The sequence below is a fragment of the Anser anser genome, assembly GCF_964211835.1.
Source record: "Anser anser genome assembly, chromosome: 5".
NCBI classification, from domain to species: domain Eukaryota; kingdom Metazoa; phylum Chordata; class Aves; order Anseriformes; family Anatidae; genus Anser; species Anser anser.
The window spans coordinates 7,865,577-7,883,297 of NC_139725.1; the positions used below are offsets into that span (position 1 = coordinate 7,865,577).

Below are 17,721 nucleotides of genomic sequence, written 5' to 3' on the forward strand. Positions count from 1 at the left end.
CACATGACAAAGCATTGATGCTTTAGTTTTTATTTGGTTATCACATCATTTACTTTGTTGCTGCAGCAAAAATGTGATACATGAATAATGCACAGAGAAATCACATCAGCAGGCACCGCAGTTGGAAAGGAGGAGGATGACAAGCAACATAATTTTACTTAAAAGGTCTTGCTATCACAAGCCCCGGCATGTACTCCCAACTATATAGTTTAATATTTCAAGTGACACATGTAGAATAAAAAGAAGCCATCAGTGACATAATCTGATGATAATTTGAACCAAAAACACCTACAAAAAAAAAAAAACAGCAGCATTTTTAAGTTGAATTTTGCTTTGGGAAGCAGCTCTTACACACAGGACCATTATAAAAAACATTCCATCCCTTCAGATTCACTTTTTCCTACAAGCAAGTGGCTCAGAGACCACTTACCATATACCCACATCAATATCCACATCATATGGGATTTCAGCCCTCTGTGTGTCTGAAAAATATTCGTAAGAAATGGAGTAGTTCATTGTAACTGGGAAAAAAAAAAGGACGAAAACCTTCTAGCACCACTTTTTCCCTATAGGTACACAGAGGTAATGTTCTGGTTAAGCAAGAAGGAAACAAAAGAAAACAGTATAGCTGAAAGGCACCTGAATCACAGAAGTCGTCTCTCTTTTACCCCAATTTTCTGGCTCCTAATTTCTCACATCAGTTCAAGAACTGGCAGATACGCTGCGAAAATGAATGCAGAACATTTAGAACCAGTAAATGTAATAACAAAAAACGTTCCTTAATTCATGTGATATAATGAAAAAGAAATGTATTTCTTCATATTGAGATCAGAAAATGTCTAAGTTGCCATTTCTTTCCCAACAAACTAGCTTTCCAAGACTTAGTATTTTAATAATAAATGACTGAGCATTATGAGTTTTTTGTTTAAAAGTGTTTTCACTTTAATGGGTTTAGTTAATAACATCATGAATGGTACAAAACTGTGTCCTTTTTCACATTTCCATACATTGTATTACGGACCACCTGAAAATCTGGACTAAGAACGCGTAAAGTGTCTCTTATTAGCCCTAGCTTCTTTTTTTGCCATATGTAGAGAAGATATGCAGAAAACATGCATTTGTTAACAATGACATGTTAAAATTAGCTTAAACAATAAGATATGGCAGAACGTGCACACTAATGCACAGGTGTGTAACAGAGTAAGAGACCAAATGTCAAGTGTTGGCAAAGAAAAAGAAATGACTGATGACACATTGACATTTTGTGACCATAGTTTTAGCTTTTCTGTTTTAAAATTGTTTTAAATAGTAGTAAATATTTAAATAATATTTAAAATATATTTCCCCTATGGAAATCATTTACTTGGAAGACAGCCTGTAAGATTTGCCTTTTTAAAAAGTAGTATTTCATTTAGACAATATATGAATACATTACATGTCATAGAAGACCCTAAAGTCCTTAGTCATTTTCAGAAACGGTTTTTCAATCCAATTTTGTCTCAGATGTTTTGCAAGCAAGACTTTGGAAGTAGTATCTCAAAGAAAATCTGCCTTTAAGAGAAATACTGTTATGTCAATAAAAACAAACCCAATGTAAACAGGGATTCCATACTAAAGGAAATGACAGTGGAATTAAAAAAAACATAGTTCATCACACGATTAGTTTAATAAATTTCTCTTTTGCTAATTCATAGTCTAAAGAGGATTTTATTCCTTCCTAGTGCATCTTCTCTTGCAGTCACGAGTGCTCAATTTCCACTGTCAGATGTCAAAGAATAAGGACCTCACTGTTGCTTCGAGAAAAAGACAAAAGATTGAGGTGTGGGTGCAGAATTATCTAAAATGCAACAAAACAAAGCATTTGTGCAAAAAAGTAATTTGTACATTGACTTTTTTTTCTAAGTTTGCTTCAGTATAAAAAACCTTTTCAATCCCACTAACAAAACTTTATTTTCATTTATGATCCTTCACACACTTGAAAGTTCCATGCTTTTACTCACTGCAATTGGTGAACTAAGAATCCAGCCACCATTTTTGTAGCCCAAGACAAAGACGGAAGCTCTATCACTTCTTTAGTAGTCTGGGGTAGTTACTTTTATTCAAGAAAAGTTTTTCCTATCTTCTATAGGCACAGTGCTTGTTAAACTGGCCCTGGGAATAAAACAGCCAAAAATAAGCCAGGCCACCCTCTATGGCAGTGCAGAGCATCCTGGCCATTTTTATTTAGATACTTGTTGCTAAAATTTACCGTCTTTTTAAATATGGAGAAACTACTCCAAAAACCTCTTTTTTTTTTTCTTTCAGTTTCTAAGGACTTGGATTAAAACAAGTAGCTTTCTAAAGCTACTTCTAGATTCAAAATTCTAAAGGATGTATAAAGTAGCAGTAGAGAAATCATTCAGAAAGCATAAAGACCTCTCTCAGTTAGTTGCTTTGCAGTCATATAAGGGAGGGATATGAGACACAAAGTCTGATGGGTTCGTTACTATACAATCAAGGAGACAACTCTTGTTCCCTCAGTCTGCATCCTAACCATTTTTAAAGCTACAGGTTAGGAATTCCCAAACTGTGTTGTGTGTATCACTGAAAGGAAACAACAGAACTCCGCCTGGGTGAAGAATATATATTATTTTATATATATTCCTCAAGAGAGGAAATACCTCTCATAAATCTACACAGCCAGGAACTACTGCTGCCAATCACCCCCATCAATAAGGAAATACACTAAGTAAATTTGGGAACTCCTACTATAGGTTAAATAGTACACCAGGCACATTGCTACTATGTCTCCAGTGTGCATATTTACATTAAAATGATTTTAGCTGATCACTACCGGTGATAACTTTGCTTCACGTGCTAACCACAAACTTTAGCTCCTGTGAGGTTCAACACAGTATGACTGAAACAATGGCAACTCTTCAACCCAGTGTCTACTCTTCTTTACACTGTAAAAATGAATTAGCTTCATGATTGCTCTAACATTCTGCACATTCTTCCTAAGTAAAGCCCACGTGGCTATCCTTGATTATAGTAGACACAACAGTAGCACAATGCATCTATTAACGTGATAGTGACCTCCCTTTTTAAAGCAAAAACACTGTGAAGAGGCTTTAAAAAAGGCAGGGGCACATATCCATTTCTGTTCACTGTAGTCTGCATACAAGTTGTAAAGGAGAATTATTGCTTTTAAAAGATGAAAAGCTTTGGAAATATGGTAAACATCCTCTAAGGTTCTAAAAACTAATCAGCTAAAATTCTGTACATGCTTTACTATTCAAACCTCTATTTGATTACTCAAGATCAAATCATTGCATTTTCACATCTATTCATTAAACTCTTTATAGTTCTAAGGTCTAATGAATATTTAACAACTAAATAGGATCAAAACAGGTAACAGGAAAAAAAGTCACATGGCAATGAACATTATTTCATTTGGCCAATGAATAGTGAACCCTGCTTTCTTGGATGAAATTAAGGCACTAAGTGGCAGTGAACGGATAAAGGAATGATTTTTTTCCTACATTTTCTGAAAAAGAACAACATGGTTTTTATTTTTTTTTTTTTAGGACCCCAGTAGAGTAAGTATCCATTCTGAATGACTCAGTAAGGCATTCTGTTGGCAAATTTAAAGAAAATGAGAAAGTGTTCTCCTGGATTAGAGCCCATTACATTCATTGTCTGAGTGTGACTAGTGGCACTACTAACTGTTAACAAACTGGAGGGACAAAAAAGCTACAAGATGTCTGAAGACTTTAAAGGCACCAAAAAGAGAACAGCTCTGCAACTGCCAGTTCTACAAACAACTATGTAAGCTGTGTTTAACACTGCATATAGTCTATTCAATCATCAATCTTTGTTGACAAAGATAAAGTGTAATAGCTCCTCATTTAAACTCTCAGTTAATCAAGTGCTAGTTTAGTAAGAAATTTATTTTCACGTATCAGAAAATACTTGCAGTGTCTAACACAACTACACTTAAAGCAAAACTAGTCTAGTATGCATTATTCTGGTTAACACTGAAGCAAACCTGTATAAACAAAAGGGTTACCTCAAGATATATAGTTTACAATAAGAAATCAACATATAAATGAATAAGATTTACTGAAAACAATGGAAAGTGTATTACAAAGATACATGAAACAATTTTAACCACAATATTTTCTCTGTGAAAAATACAACTATTAGTGAGATAAAATGTACAATTGAATTTTTTTCCCCAAAACAACAAAAACAAAACAAAACCGCAGTATAAAGGAAAATATTTTTTTTTCTTCAAAACAGGGAAAATAGTTAAGGTCATTGTCTTTCATTACAATATAATTTGACACAAAAAAAGCAGTCATAGGATTGCACCAACTCCACGTTCAGTCTCCTGAACATGACAATAGTAAAAGGAGTCCATAAAGCATATTGACATTTCTGGATTTTATGATGGCAATATATGTTCGCAGAAACTGATGTCACTCCGGCTCTGTTCACAAAATGTACAAAACTAAATTTGGTGGCCAGACAGGCGCATGTAAAAATTAGTTCACCCCAACACTGACTTTTCTGTTGCTTAGTCAGAGATGGAAAAACCTGTAGTATTTTAAGTGTTGTTATCTTTTTAGCAATAAAGGAAAAAGTATATGTAGTGCATGCTTTATCATTTGTCAAAAACATTTCTGAAAATAAAACTAAGTTATCCAATAGTTTATAAAATAGAAAATAATTCTTCAGGTTAAAAACTTGGTTAGGTTTATGTTTAGTTCCACCTCCAAAGGACCGATTTCATTGGCAGCATCGCTTTTCCTTAGCAAGAGCCAAGGCACAAAGTTCCATAAAGAGAAATAAAAATGCCTACGAAGAAGAACGCAGTCTGGCATTATAAAAGAAATCAGAGCCTCTCTCTGAGCTTTCTGTTCCATCACATTAGTGCCGTAGAAAAATGTGAGATTTGGAATACATTTTTGTTATGAGCATTTCTGCTGGACACGATTCAAAAGTTCACCAAACTTTTCAAAAAGATCCTCCACCCATTTTATATTTTTCATGCACAGCTGCACAATCTCTTCTTGTCCTAGATCCGCACTCTTCTTCTGAACAGAAGAAATCTATTTAAAAAGAGAGAGACATGTACACACACATACATGTTAGGCTGCCAGCATTACAGATTTTTTGCTTTTACAATACTCCACAGTTAAATTGCATTCTACTTTTGAAGAAAACCCCTACCAAAACTGCTTTTCTTAACATCTGAGCCAGAGCTTAACCCTCGTGTTTCTGCTACCTGGAATACGTCAAGGAGAGATTTGCAGTAAAAAATAAACGAGTGGGCATTCTAAGAAAAAAAGTAGCCCTTAGACCTGAGGGGTTACACAAGGTGATAGAATTTGTTTAATTTATTTGGAGAACAGTGAAGAATACTTACCCCCATGGGAACTGATTCCACACAAAACTTGTAAGCCTCATATCTGAACGTTCTAGGCAGAAGTGTCCATTAGGGGCAACATATATGCTCAGAATGTCTTTTTGTTTGTCATAAGGAATTAATTAAAATAAAAGGAAGCTACAACCCATACTAATTTACCAAAAATACAAGTCGCTCTATATTTAGACTCAACTCCCACAATGAATGTAAACATACAGCGTAAGAAACCCAATACTTACCTCTTCTTTACACGTCAGATATATGTGATATTTGTAATGATGGAGTGAGTGATACAAAGAATACAACTGTATTTTTTCTGGATCTACCGTAAACTCCTGCAAGAAGAACAGTTATTTCAGGTAAATGCACGTTATGTTTCAAGACAGACATGACAGGTGTTTTTTCTGTAAATATTTTTTTCTTTCCCTAACAGACCAGAAATGGAATACTTCATTCACATAATCGCTTTGATATATTTTGGTACACTGTAATTTATATTGCATCACAATTATCTCTTATCTCCATTTTCCCCATTTTCCCTACAAACTTATTTTGTTAAAACTAGTTTTGAGAATGCTTTCAATCCTTCTGAATGCACTGCAAGGGCAAGTCCAGTAAGATATCACTTCACAAGAAGTGCTGCAAGTATTACCAAAGGTTAACGCTTTTCTACCAGATTGACAGGTGCCATCACAAAAAAGCACATAATCAGTGCCTTAGAAGAGCTGACCTATACTTATCTAATATTTATGTTACTCTGGCAAGAAATACAAATGTGGGCTGTATTTGCATGTCTTTTACCTAGCCACTTTTTGCTGCTGTGAGTAAAGACTGTGAGACAGTACCTAGTAAAACCTAATTATAGTTCTCCTCAGGAATGCTATGGAAACAAATAATGTGTACATCTCAAGCTTTAGCACATTACTTTTTAAAAATTTTTAAAACAGTAACGATACACAGCTTCATTCTGTCACTGGAAATCAGGAAAGAAACTAAATTTTGAAGTGTTAATCAGTTTTTACAGTATTAACATTTGTTTTTAATTTTTGATCTAGAAGCTATCATTTACTTTAGTAATCTTGCAGCAAGTTTAAGAAGCTGTTATTATGAGCTACACAGTGATTTTAACACAACTGCAATGTTGAAGGCAACACATTGTTGCTTCAGCAGCAGTCCAGGAGGCTGACTGTCACGCAGAAACGTGGCCTGAAGTTCACTTCTCGTTCTGGTGGTGACAGAAGCAGAACGGGCTCTAGCAGGGCACTGCTGTTTGGTGTGCTACAACAACAGGTATGAAGCACAGCAACAGCAGAGCTCACCTCTCCCTTCCCATCCAACTACACATACCATTTGCTGCCTGCATGAGGGAAGTAGCATACTACCACTTCATCTTCCTGCAAACTCGAGTAGTTGCCACAGAAGACTTCCTGTATAAATATACTGGATAAGAGCATTTGGGTCTAAATATAGTAAATATGTGTCAACAAGACATTGCGGTTCAAGAACTTAAATAGGGGAATCACTCTGAAATATCTTATTATATTTTGTGGAATATAATAAATGGAATATAATAACTGTATTTCATAAATGAGCTAAAGGAATGCTTTAATATATAGCTTTAAATGTTGTTTTAACCTTTTTTTTATTACAGAAAACACATTTCATTCAACAAAGATTTTTATATTTTGATGAATCTACAGAAGAAACTAATAAATGAAACAGTCTTTTCTACAAACATGGCTATCATATTACAAGTCAGATGGTGGCAGCAATAAACCTTCTGGACACTCACCTGTGCTAATTTAGTGGTTGATTTAGAAGCCCTCAATGTTTTCTTGTTATACGCTTTACCATTCATTTTGATCTTAGACACTGACGTCCCTCCACTTTTTGTCTTTGAATCCCGAGTGATGACTGTCAGTTCAGGAAAGTTTTCCAAAGCATTCTTTAAAGAGAGTATATAATGAAAGAGGATTATGAAAAATTCAAGAACAGTTGTTAAGACTGCTGATAACTTTTCAAAGAAAAATGGGTAATTTGAGTGCGCTCTATTATAAAACAATTTATTCTTCACAAAGACACGATAAAAAACTCTATCAGATCAAGCAACCATACACAGTTTGAAAAACATGACCACCTCGTTGTTTGCTACTATAATTTTTCAAGACAAGAAGATCCTCTTATTGTATCTCAGGTATTATGTGATTCTTTTATTAGAGTAAAAAATGGCTCCACTAGGCTATTTTTATCTTTTAAAATCGGTTTCCATTCCATTTCTACACAAGAATCTCTAAGGCCAAGTTACTCAGAGATGCCTAATAACTACACAAGGAGAGGAAGTCTTTCAGTTGTAGGAGGAATATGATGCCTAACCATCTTCATGGATTTTGTCCCAGCTTTTGTAAGACACAGATTAATTGTATCTCATCACATCTGTAAGGTTAGACAAGCTTATGCACAGTGAATTAGATGACCAGTTCAAAAAAGCACAAGTTTTTAAGACATATTAACTCTTTGGTGAAGTACATTTCTACCAGCTTCAATAGTGCATTACTCGCATGAACAAATTTGAGTACAACTTTGTTGTACTGTGTTCGCAGCTACTTTGAAATAGTCCTGTTATGCTGTATAATCTGGTCATTGAGAAAACGTATCTAGTTAAATTAACGTATATATCCTTGTATTATATACAAAGAAATATTTTTACTGGACATATTAGTCTAGTATATATCACAGAATCATTCAGGTTGGAAAAGACCTCTAAGATTATCTGGTCCAACCTTTAACCTAATACTGACAAGTCCACCACTAAACCATGCCACTGAGTTCTATACCTACACACTTCAAGACCTTCAGGGATGGTGACTCAACCAGACCCCTGGGCAGCCCATTCCAATGCCACGCAACCCTTTCAGTAAAGAAATTTCTTCTAATATCCAACCTAAACCTCCCCTGGTGCAACTTGAGGCCATCTCCCCTTGTCTTCACACTTGGTGCTTGGGAGAAGAGCCCGATCCCCAGCTCGCTACAGCCACCTTTAAGACAATTGTAAAGTACAATAATATAGATAGAAATGTATGTCCAATATGAGGAAAAACATTCATATAAAAATATATTAATAATACAGCCTAAGGTGCTAAATTTAAACTACTGAGATAAAATATGAAGTTGACTATTGTATTTTTTTTAAAAAACAGTACTAATATTCAGTAACTTCCCCTATCTATAATCTCTTAGCACTTTATATACATCAGCCATTTTTCTCTTCACTAAAAAAGCTCTCAACAGAAAGCTATAAAATTTATTGCACAAAAAGCAGTTGCATACTAGTAGCAGTTATCTCGACTAGCTAACCTGTCCATGTACAATATTCATAGCAAATAACTTTAATTTAAACCTACAGAAGTGGTTCCAATTTAGTTTTTCTATCCACTGTAATAGCCTTCCTGAAGGCTGACTCTGAGTATCAAGGAGCTTTGGCCATTTCTTTTCTGCCTTCCTCTGGAGAATTCCTATTAACCAGAAGAGTCTACATGGCTAAAGCACTGACCTGAAACAGACAAATTTGTATTGGAATGAAGAATCAAATACTAGTGATTTCTGCATCTCTGAAAGCAGAAGACAGAAAATGGTAACAATTATTTCCAAATAAATTTACACAGTTCAGCTAAGATGCTTAATTTACTGAGCTTCCAATAAAGCAAAAATATTATTTTCTCATTATGTTTACAATGAACACACCCAAAGGATGTGACAAACTGTTAGAACTACAAAGAATGTTACAGGCAAATCTACCAAACACTAACTGCTAACTTCAGTGTCCAATTTTATAAGTAATACAGTGCTAAAATATCCCATATTAACTCTACCTGGTGGGAAAAAAAAACATTTAATCCATGCTTATTAATGCAGAATATTAAGAATATTCAAACTGGATGATACTCATGCTAATGATAATTTTACTTATTATTGCAATGCCTCATTCAGATGGAACAGCAGCAAGCTTTAAGATTCGAGTTAATGTAACGATTAATAAAGAGTATCAAACATTTTCTCACCAACACAAACACATGGGATAACAAATAAGTGTTTCATTTTTATCTACAACATTAATCTAAGTACAAGCTGGTACCCTCATACCAGAAAACAAAAATAAAAGGCTTTTTATCTTGCAGTTTATATCACAAGCAGACCCCTTCCTTACACCCAGAATTCCAATAACTTTCCTGCAGCTTATACCGTGAAATACAGGCTAAAGCTAATTTTAGAAATATGATTCATAATCTGCCCCTAAGCAAACACACAGCAAAGCTATTTTATTCATTATGAACACCAACTGAATAAGAAGCTGTAATTACATGCTAATGTTATAGAAGATACTAGTATTTTTCCCTTAAACTGAGGAAAAACAAGTAAACTACTTCTCATTTTGTGTACTGCGAATGTAACTAGAATTCCAAAATTCATATCCTACCTTATCTTAGCCTATCTTCTCTGCATAGGCAAGTCTAAAAACATCAGCTACAGAAATATCTTACCAACACAAAACTCTTAGCACAGAAGAAAAGCAAAAATGAATGGCTACTACATCCTGCCTCTCTGAGACTGTGATATTTAAAAAAAAAAATATGCAGCCCTCCCTGTGCCTTCCTACTACAAGGAGGGAGCCACATGAAATTCTGTTCAAGCAGGTACAAACTGTACAGCTGTTGGGAAAACAACATAACTAATGATAAAAAAGGTGAAGAATTAACATGAATTTAAACTGTTTCACTGGTCGAAACAAAGTCACTGTCCCACAAGACTTATCAGGAATGGTTTGTAGAAAAAAAGATCTTTCAGAGATTTCATGATGAAAATGCAGAACTGACTTATGTGCTGTTATCTTTTTTCTCACCTAGCTCTCTGCACACAGCAGTAGAGAGAGAATTAGTTCTCCAAGAAATGCTTCTGTACTGTAGAAATAAAAGGAAATGAGAAGGACAGGCAAAAGAACAAGCTTAGTCTGGTGGTGTGTATGGACTGGTCTGCTCTAGTGCTGTTGGTCTCAAAACCACTGCAGGAAGAAATAATCAGTCCAACTATAGACATTGACAACTGTGTCTCAGACACGAGTGGAAAAAAGTCTTGATTCACTTGACCGCACTTTCAAAATCTGCATTCTTGCCTTTGTGTGTGGGAACCACAGGAACCACAATAACTGTCCTCCCCTTTACTTTCTCTCTACTGAGATTGTACAGTTACTCTCTTCCCTGTCTCCAGATCTGTTTTCTATTTATTACCGTGTCTAAGCTACTGTAATACAGGCTTGTTATTCAAACTTCTAAACCTCCATGCTGAATGTACATGAAACAGTGCACAAATGAGTTGCTCTCTACTCTTTCTGTCTTGGTTTTAAGCTACTCTGATCAGGCTACCTCCTTCAAAGAGGTCCAGATATTTGCTCGACAGCACAGCTAATTAATGTAAAAGCTTAAGATTTTTAGGCAATACAATCACTTAATCAAAAGCTCTAGAAGGACAACAAACATTTTCTTTTAACAAACTTGAGAAATTTAAAAGGGGAAGTGTTTGAAAATGAACCAGGAAGCATGGTGAGTAAAACTAGAACTTCACCTTCGCAGTACAAACTTCTTGATCACAAACGCTCTCCAAATGCCACAGACAAGTACTGAACTTAGAGCATCTCTCTTTCAAATTCATATTCACTGCTGTTACATATTTGCCTTGGGTTTTTAGTTACACCTGCATGGTATGTATTCAGTGACTGGCTTATAACATTACTTTAAAAACCCTAGAATTTAAAAGAGAATACCTTGAAAGTATGATCCAAGCGTAGTTTGGAAAGCAGCCTTTTCCTATTGTCATTCAGCATGCCATCAATTTTTCTCATATGAGGCAAAAGTAGCTCATCTAAAAGATCATTGAAAAAAGTAACAGTTGATTATTAAGAGAAACATGGTAATATGAAACTCCAATCTATTCTTCTACCTATTAACATAAAATGTATAAGTAAAAATTAATGCAATTTGCTCATAAACTCATTTTAAAAGTTAGAGAAAACAGTTTTGTTTTTTGATCAGCCCAATAAACTGGTCTAGATATTACGCAGCTTAATTGCTGACTGCAGTCCAGCTCCTCCTCTGACTTTTCTTTATTGAAAGTGAAAAAATAAGACAGAGCAATAAAAAGAATAAATCTCAAAGACAATTTAAAACCATTTCCAAAATAATCTACTGTGCAATACAACTGGCAGTTTTACGAAGACGAAATACACATATTTGACATTCACTATTCCCTCTTAAAAGAAATGACCCTGCTGGCATTTATGACAGAAGTATTTGAGGAAAGTGCTTGCTGATAGAAGTTACCTGATAAACCACTTTAAGACGAAAAACATACACCTGAACATAGGTACGTGGCCATGGATGAAAATTTACAGCTCAGTGTGGAGTCTTATTTATAGTCAATTTCTTTGCTTTTAGTGGGACTACCAACAAAAATCACAGGGTATAAATCCTTGAGGTAAGTGCACATTGATGCACAACCTGAGCAAACCAGGAAAGAGGATTCTATATAATTTTTTTTTCCTTTTTGTTTTTGTTCAGGTAAACTGAATATAATGCAAACAAAAACAACAGCTTCCAACTTAATAGGTGAAATGATCGGTCTTACAAGGACATTTATCTTCATACATGAGTATTTTGTTAAATTTTGAGATATGTATTTTTTCTATTTTGTCTTCTGGAGTCCACTATGGTAGATAAATCCATCAGACATTTTCTCCTTAAAGGAAAAATGGAATAAATACATCTGTGATCAGAATTTCAAGGTTTCAGAGTTTGAAAATGAGACTTTTTTTTTTTAGTATTAAGAAACACAACTACTTAGTTAGGAGGGTATTTCTTTATAAAAAAGCAAGCACATACCTGAAACATCGTAGATTCAAATAAATGTTTTGTAAGATTTTAAGACAGTAACAAAGAGCTCAGCTCTGACAAGTCTAACGCAGCAAAGCAGACAAAAGAGTATTTCTAAATTTCTTTGCTTCCTCACAGAGGCAGCACAGATAGATACATTTATATATGCATGCATATCTAACCTAATCTGAATTGAAACTGTATTACGTTAAGCAGGAAATACACAACATAAATATGGCATTCAACTAAAATCAAAATAAAAAAACACTGCGGTACCAAAGCCACCCTGAATCTCAGAAAAAGGAAGTGTCAGAAAATCCAAACTGCAAACAAATTACAGTCATTTACATGAAGTTATCTTCAGATTTTTTTCGCTTGTTTTGCTTTCTAAATACATTTGCCTTACTGATTAATAACCTTAAAATTCAATAAAAACATACAAATTTTAAACATACTGTACCATTGCTTTTTTCCAAGGCTTGCATTGTGTCTGGATCCAAAGCAATGCTAACAAGCAACTCCATATAGCTCTTAAAGGTCTCTTTCATAGCCCTTGTGTTCAAAAAGCGAGTAACAAAGGGAGCTGGAGGTACAAGCTCTGAAAAATTAATTGGAATATGGTGATTTTTTTTTTCTTAAGGATTCGGCAAATATTTGTGTTTTACAAAACTGAAGGCTTTCTCTCTTAAAACATAAGCGACCCCTACTGGCATCCCGAGAGATTAAAACCCAATGCAGTCGGAAATAACAGCCAAACTATGCACACGTTAGAACAGTTATGAACAAGGTACAAATGGTACAATTTTTTGCTGAAATATGTATAACTACTTGCAACTATCAGCATGCAGATGATCATATCCTAGGTTATTTAGACATTTATTTTTATATTATTGCAGCTGAAAGCCTAGAGAAAAGGGATAACGAATAACTTCAATCAAGCAAAGTGTGCTAAGCACAGGTTTCACGCGAATGCACGTGTACCCTAAAGCTGCAAAACTAAGTCACCCAACAACAACAACAAAAATTAAAGAGCACTAATGTCATTTAGAAGCCTGTGTACTACTGAAGTCCATAGCACCTAACTGTCCAACTTGCAAAAAAACCAAACCACCAAACCAAAAAACCATGCAAGCCACATTTTACCAGCAAGGCAATGCAGGCATATTTCTGCTTATTCTGAGGAATCATGCACACAGAGTAGTCATCAGCACCAGTAAAGCCTAAGTCCTATGGAGCTTTCTGTAGGCACCATGTGTGATAACAGTACTTTGCAGTAATTCCACTAGCAAGGCTCCACCCCCCCCCCCCCCCCAAGATTTCCACATTTCTACAGGTAGACTTCGGCTTTTAAATATGGATACGTCTGCCTGAAACACGTTATTTTAAGCATGCAGCCTTCAGCAGAGGCACTATTTCCAGTGCATCGGCCATAACTCATCAATATTTAAAAGTCACAGAGCATGCTTTAGAAATAAGAGTAATACAGCGCATGGTTACTACACAGTGCAGCTTCAAATGTACAGTAAATAAACAAAACAAAAATGCAAAAAGTACTGTACGTCTGCGACCACAGGTAACCTCTATAAACAGAGTACACTTTAAAAATACCTTTCTGTTCTAGAGCATTACTGCAAGCTTCATATCTCAAAGTTCTAAGACACTGTGAACGTCTTACGAGCAAGTGTGTTCAGCTGGCTACATTTGAACAGCTGGCATTTAGAAAAGCAAGCAATGAAGCAGCCAGAAGTCAACTCCTTTTTCTCCAGGGGTTTTGAAAAAACAACAGTAACATCTGAATTCTGCCTACATGTGCATCCAGACAGGCATTGCAGGAATGTTATTTTAGACATAACATGAAGTTGCAATGGAAAATTAATGAAGAGTATGATTGAGATGTAATCTGAAGTCATATCAGCTTCTTCTGAAATTGAACCAGTCTTAGAAAGCAAGCAGTAAGAATATCGCTTTCTATAGGTACCTTAAAGGAGGCTGTAGCGAGGTGGGGGTTGGTCTGTTCTCCCACGTGCCTGGTGACAGGACGAGGGGGAATGGGCTAACGTTGCACCAGGGGAGGTTTAGGTTGGATATTAGGAAGAACTTCTTTACTGAAAGGGTAGTTAGGCATTGGAATGGGCTGCCCAGGGAAGTGGTTCAGGCGCCATCCCTGGAGGTCTTTAAGAGACGTTTAGATGTAGAGCTTAGTGATATGGTTTAGTGGAGGACTTGTTGGTGTTAGGTCAGAGGTTGGACTGGGTGATCTTGGAGGTCTCTTCCAACCTAGATGATTCTGTGATTCTGTAATATATTTAATTGATAAACTACAGTTGAGGTAACTTCTGTTGCACACATTAGTTCATACAAAAAAAAAGTATCCTCACTCACCATCCTCATCACTCTGTGCTTCTGGTGAAGAATCAGACTGGGAAGATGAAAACTCCTCTTTCCACTTTTTCCTTTTCTTTGGTGGTGGTTCAGCCTTTACCTTTGGCTGTTTAGCTTTGGGTTTCACAGAAGAGACTTTTGTTGCTGTTGGTTTTGGTGTTGGTGGATCAGGCGTTTTGTTGTTGCTACTACTAGGTTTGCAATGAATAGTCCTGCAATATTATGAACAAGATCTTTATCAAAATAATTACCATACAAATTCTGGCTTTAACAGAAGAGTGGTAGGCTTCTTTAACCAGAAGATATTCCCCGTGGATTACATATACTTATTTCAATGTCACAGGAATGGACAGGCATAGGGAGTACAGATTGCCCAATGTTAGTAGAATCTATGAGCTACAGAAGACTGGAGCTAATATTAAAACTGACCATTTAATGAAAAAAATCAGACTTCACAGACTTGAATAAATAATAGTACTTAATGAGCTTTGCTGATGAACTGAATTTGGGGTACTGTATCAACACAAGGACAAGCAAGAACATCATCCAGGCAGAAACACAGGATCTTGAAGACCGCAGCAAGAAAACAGACAACTCTTCTCCTTTCTCTACCCAGCACTCAAACCAGGAAAACAAACGGGAAATTTAATATCATAAATACAAAGTAATATATATTTTAGAACCAACATGAATTTCTCACAACCTGAGAGCTCATCTCCTGGAAATGACAGAAGAAAACTGTGATGTAGCCAGGTGCCAGGGAAGCATCAATGCAATACGGTTTTGAGAACATGGGAGGAATACATTTCTGGGAAGTGTTAAGCAAAATTCTTCATTCAAATGGGAAAGCAGAGAAGTGAATTACAGAAACATTGTTAGTATCTTCTGGACTATTTGTGAATAATTCTAGTCAAATCTCAGAAATGCAGATTCCAAACCAAAATGGGTGGAGACAGTAGATACTAGAATGATTAGAGGAATGGAAAGCCTGCCCTAGAAGAAAAAAATTGAAGAGTTTGATTAATCCAGCTTAGTGAAACAAGAACCAAGATGGAAAGTGACTGCTCTCCAGAAATATCATGCAGTAAGAACACCCGGGAAAGACAGAAATAAAAGCCAAAAAACAGTATTGAAAAGAGAACGTATGGATAGCTAATCCTGATCATGTTTTGGCTAAAAGCCAGGATTGTTTCAGAGCACTAGAGGAACAGGTCCTGGAACAGACTTCTGTAGCCCAAGGGGGAGGGGGGGGGGGGGAGATTGTCAAAGCCCCAGGTAATTTTAAGTAGATCATGATCATTTTATAAAATTGGTTATCTGATAAAAGTGCCTTCTCTGAGAGTACAGAACTGCAGAACTGGAGCTCAAGACCCAGTCATTTCCTGAATAAAGAGTACTGTATTTTTTTTCCTGTACTGTTCACTAACATCTGACAAAATGAAAATACCTGCATTACACTGTAATTATTGAAAAACCATATAGAGAGAAAAGCTTCAGATAGCATCTGAAGATGTGGAAAGATAAAATGAGCTCAGCATTAAAGCATGAAAAGGTTTGTATAATACAGATTCTGTCATGCTTTGCAAATGCACAGTCAAATGCCAACACAAAATGCAATAACAAAGTCTTTAGCAAGTGAGTGACAGTGAAAACACTATCAGAAGGAAGGTGGCAGAGGAAATCACAGAGATAGTCAAAGGACTCTGCGGGAGACGTGGTCATCCCATTTTTGCAGGACCAGCACTGTGTTTACTAGAATCATCAAAACCATACTGTTTGCTCCATGTTCTTTACCTGCCTCTCCAAAAAGGCATTTTTGTTTGGTGGTTTAAAAGCAATACTACCAGAATATTGATTTTAGGGCATGGATATGGAATTATAAGGGATGATTTACTGAGACAAGGCTTTTCGAGTGGGCTGACGGGTAGGGAAGGTACAATAAGAAAAGTAAATATACCCTCACTGTGCAAGAACATAAATGACAAGGGAAAGAATCATTGTAACAATCAATTTCAACAATGAACTTCTGTTTTTAAATTAAGTTTCCAGGGTTGAGAACAAGCCATGGTATTTCTAGTACACTGGGTCAAGACAGTCATTAAAGCAATCCAGAAAAACATACCTAACTTGCAAAGACCACAGGATAGGAGAAAACAACACACACACACAAAAAAATATCTTTATGCCTGTAGGCTTCTATCCACATACTGGGTAACAGGGCAAAAGAACACAAAAAGACATAGCGCGTGGAGACCTAGAACCTCTGAAATGAATGATTATTGCAGTCCACTGATTCCAGTTAAAGAATTGTCTTGATCTGACAGTAATTTATCTCATTTCTTATAACAAAACACAGTTTTCCATTTCCAACTGAAAGAGGAACATAGCTCTGAGTTACAAGTCTTGTTTATTAAAATACGTATGTTCTTAATACAAAAACAAATATGACAAAATGAAAAACAAACTGAAATAAAATACCTTGCTGACTGTACAGGCTTGCTTCGTGGCTTTTTTGAACATACTCTGACATATTCCTTCTTGTTTGCATTTTCAATGAACTTCACATAGACTCGTTTGTATTTTGTTTTTGCATCCCCGAAATACCCAAGATACTAGAAAAAAATATGATTTAATATACAAGGTGCTTCTGTTAAGTAGAATTATTCAGTTTAACAATTTAAATTTAAATAGTAAATAAAAATGTTTAAAAATCTGTTAATATACAAAGATGACCTATTCTATAGCAGCTATAATTTAAGACGGATTCTCCAACAGATTTCCAAATAACGCTTAAAACAAGAAAATAAGGCAAGAATTACTTTGGGCGTTATTTTCTCCCTTTATTTAATACACCACACCTCCATGTGTTATTGCAAAAGATTACCTCTGGCAAATGGCTGCCTCTTGAAATGCTATCCTATAGTATCCTTCCCACAGAGGAAAGCAGTTGATTCGCAAGCCTGCTCCCACTTACTTTATTCCAGTTGAAAAAAACTTGTTCCTTTACCC

The 17,721-nt window shown here is 35.7% G+C and overlaps 1 protein-coding gene across 3 annotated transcripts in view; it reads right to left on the reverse strand.

The window, feature by feature from the left end:
* Positions 1-917: 917 nt before the first annotated feature.
* The window catches only part of QSER1 (glutamine and serine rich 1), a 48,327-nt gene continuing 31,523 nt past the window's right edge, over positions 918-17,721 (reverse strand). For all 3 annotated transcript variants that reach the window (XM_083837838.1, XM_083837839.1, XM_083837840.1), the window contains 7 exons: positions 17,191-17,324; positions 14,713-14,924; positions 12,791-12,928; positions 11,226-11,323; positions 7,203-7,355; positions 5,650-5,745; positions 918-5,093 (listed from right to left, as the gene is read on the reverse strand). In XM_083837838.1, coding sequence (XP_083693964.1) covers positions 4,953-5,093; positions 5,650-5,745; positions 7,203-7,355; positions 11,226-11,323; positions 12,791-12,928; positions 14,713-14,924; positions 17,191-17,324 — 972 coding nt within the window. In that variant the 3' untranslated portion in view covers positions 918-4,952. The remainder of the gene's footprint in view (positions 5,094-5,649; positions 5,746-7,202; positions 7,356-11,225; positions 11,324-12,790; positions 12,929-14,712; positions 14,925-17,190; positions 17,325-17,721) is intronic.